General features: G+C 31.2%; 1 protein-coding gene across 1 annotated transcript; it reads right to left on the bottom strand.

The window, feature by feature from the left end:
• Nucleotides 1–633: 633 nt before the first annotated feature.
• LOC25491691 (auxin-binding protein ABP19b) lies at nt 634–1,275 on the bottom strand. The gene has a single exon (XM_039834020.1). It carries the CDS (start codon nt 1,261–1,263, stop codon nt 634–636), a length of 630 nt encoding a protein of 209 aa, XP_039689954.1. The 5' UTR covers nt 1,264–1,275.
• Nucleotides 1,276–3,106: the final 1,831 nt, after the last annotated feature.

Genomic DNA, 3,106 nt, shown 5'->3' with positions numbered 1-3,106 from the left:
AAGATATTAGACTAACCAATTAGATCGAGAATTGTCTGTTCCCATGAGTTTAACTCAGGTTGACAAGGACAAATACATAACACATGCAAAAAGAAAAAATCTAGAATTACCCAATTTGTTAGAGGATCTTATCTTACTTGAATCATCATAGTCCAGTCCATGCCATTTTGAATTAGATTGAATCCCAATTGAATAATGTCTAATTCGTTCAGATTTCATTTTTTCCTTAACTATACATATTATTATATTGTTCATTAAAAATGTAGAACGAAAAAAGAAAACTATTGCCCACTTTTTTTTGTTTTTTAACAAAAATGTACAAGAATTGCCAAATTTGTCGGTGGATTTTTATCTCACAAGTTTCTTTTTTCTATTTATTTATTAGTTATTTAGTCTAATCATAAAACTGATTTAATTAATTAAATTTTAATATTGAGGTCTTGCTCATTTGATCTCTAATTTTATTCTAATGTAAATGTTTTTCTCATTAGGCATTCCACTTAGAATTATGATATGAGATAGAGAGGGAGAGAGAGGACTCAAATTATTATTTCATTGTTAAATCATCGAATCATATAGTATCTTGATATTTGCTCTGACGAACATAAAAATAAATACTAAATCCTTATATTCCTAACCGCTTCCACCAAAATGAGCCTTTAACTTCTTCACTTGATCAACATCAATGAGAGTAGTTTGTGAAACTAAATTAGAAGGCAATTTATTGCCAAATAAAAGGAAATCTAGTAAGTGAATAGTAGGATTTTCACTACTAAAAAAAACATAAGCAGTAGCTACTCCCTTACCAGAATTAAGGGCAAAATGTAACATCCCTTGTGGAACAACAAAAAGATCACCTGGTTTCAATACCTTGGAATACACTGAAGTAGGTGTTATAAATCCAGCGGTAAATTCACCTTGAACTAGTATAATAAATTCGGTAGCATCAGGATGAGTATGCATTGGAGCTGATCCGCCTTCGTCTATGTCAACCCGCATCGCTGAAATTCCAAGTCCGTTAAGAGTTGGAAAATTGGTTACACTTGCAAGGGTGGCTCCAAGTTTGAAAGTGTTGTTGGTTTTTCCGGCGACGAGGCCGTGAAAGACGAAATCGTCAGATGTAACACTTGCAAGAGGTTTGCATGGATAACCCGGATTTGTGTTTGGAGCCTTTAAATCTGCAACACAGAAATCATTGACAAAAGCTTGGGAAATAGTGAATGAAAAAAAAGTGAAAAGAAAAAGTATGTGAATAATCTTCATCTTATTATTGGATGAATTATTGATTATTTGAGTTCGTATGAGCTAATGTTCCAATTGGCTCACTATTTATAGAGACGTATGCAAATAAAGCATTCAGTAGTCATTCAATACTTGATATTGTATTTTTTTTTTGACAAAATATTCAATTTTGTATTGTTATTCAACATTTCCAGTAAAAAAAAAAAATCATTGACCATACCTTTTTTAAGTCTAATTGACCAAACTTTTTTAGCCCTTACAATAACCTCAATTAATGCATAATTTTCAAATTTGTAAAGATTTTTTTTGGAAGGAAAAATTTGTAAAGATTTATTCTCAACATATCTCTCGCTTTATTCCATCAAATTTGTTAAACGTATCAATTATCTCAATCATATTTCCATTATTTTTTTAGAAGCTCAATCATGTTTGATTGATTCATAAAAATAAACCATAAACCATTTAATCACCCTTATAATGCTCTTTCCAAATGGTTGTAACACAGATGTCACACATGACACATCAGTCCTAGTACCACAGTGTTTTAAAAATTAGATCAGATCGAATGGTCGGTCGTATCGGTTGAACTTTGTCAGATTCATGTGCGGTTTGATTTTTAAAACACTAAATACTACTCTATTACAGGGTTTATGTGAGTTGGTCTTTGAGACTTACTAGGGTCACGAAATGTCTCCAGGTTCAAATAACATTTACAAGATACTTTTTGTCAAACAAAAAAAAATTACAAAAATATTTACAAATCATTCACAAAAGATACACTCATATTAGCGCTGAAATTAAACGCACAATCTTACAAATGAGCAACTTCTTACCAACTGAGTCAAATTTCATTAACATATACATGTTTTTGCCTTTAATTGGGATGCAATTTACTACTTCATATGTATTTTATAATAAGTCACTTTGAAGAAAGTATTTGTATTTTATTATATCAATGCATCATTAATGATTCTTTTCCTATCATACTCTTTTCTATTTATTACGAGTAAGAATCCTATCCATTTATAAAAAATAAATGGAAAATGCCATTTAAAAAGAGATATACACAAAAGAAGATTGTCGGTCCTATCATTGAGTGAGTCACACCTTCATTAATTATGTTTTTCTTTTTACTCTTTTAATCTCTTTTTACATTATCATTAATATGAGTGCATCTTTGCTCCATTTGCAAAGGTTCCATTTATCCCTTTTCACTTCATAGATGTGTGACATGTGGCCATAATAAAATTAAGGGTTAGGATTAAAAGTTTTACAAAAAGGTGAAAAACAAAACACACAAATACACACGCCCCTTGTTCATCCTCACATCTTCATCATCACCGCCACCCCACTCAATATCAGAACACACAAACAGAGAAATATATTACCCATTACATCTCTTTTCAAACTCAAAATCATAGAAAGAGTGAGACTCCAAGACAACAATTTATCAGGAAAATTGTCATTGGAAATCACTCAATTACCTTGGAAATACTTGTTGGATATCTCTGGAAACAAACTTTCTGGAAGAATCAATGTTAGAAAATGGAATATGCCATCAGTTCAAATGCTTAATTTGGCTAACAACAACTTCTCAAGTGATTTACCAAACTCTTTTGATAGTAACAAAGTTGAAGGATTAGACTTATCACAAAATCAATTTTCTGGTTACATTCAAATTGGTTTCAGAAATTTACCAGAGCTTGTTCAATTAAAACTCAACAACAACAACCTTTTTGGTAAATTCCCAGAAGAACTTTTTCAATGCAACAAACTTGTTTCATTAGATTTAAGCCATAATCAATTATTCGGCGAGATTCCAGATTTCCGCAAAACTCGCCGAAATGTCGGTTCTTGGTCTATT

The sequence above is a fragment of the Medicago truncatula genome, chromosome 4 (genome assembly GCF_003473485.1).
Source record: "Medicago truncatula cultivar Jemalong A17 chromosome 4, MtrunA17r5.0-ANR, whole genome shotgun sequence".
Taxonomy (NCBI): domain Eukaryota; kingdom Viridiplantae; phylum Streptophyta; class Magnoliopsida; order Fabales; family Fabaceae; genus Medicago; species Medicago truncatula.
The sequence above is the reverse complement of the archived record's forward strand: the minus strand, read 5'-3'. Positions and strand labels throughout refer to the sequence as shown.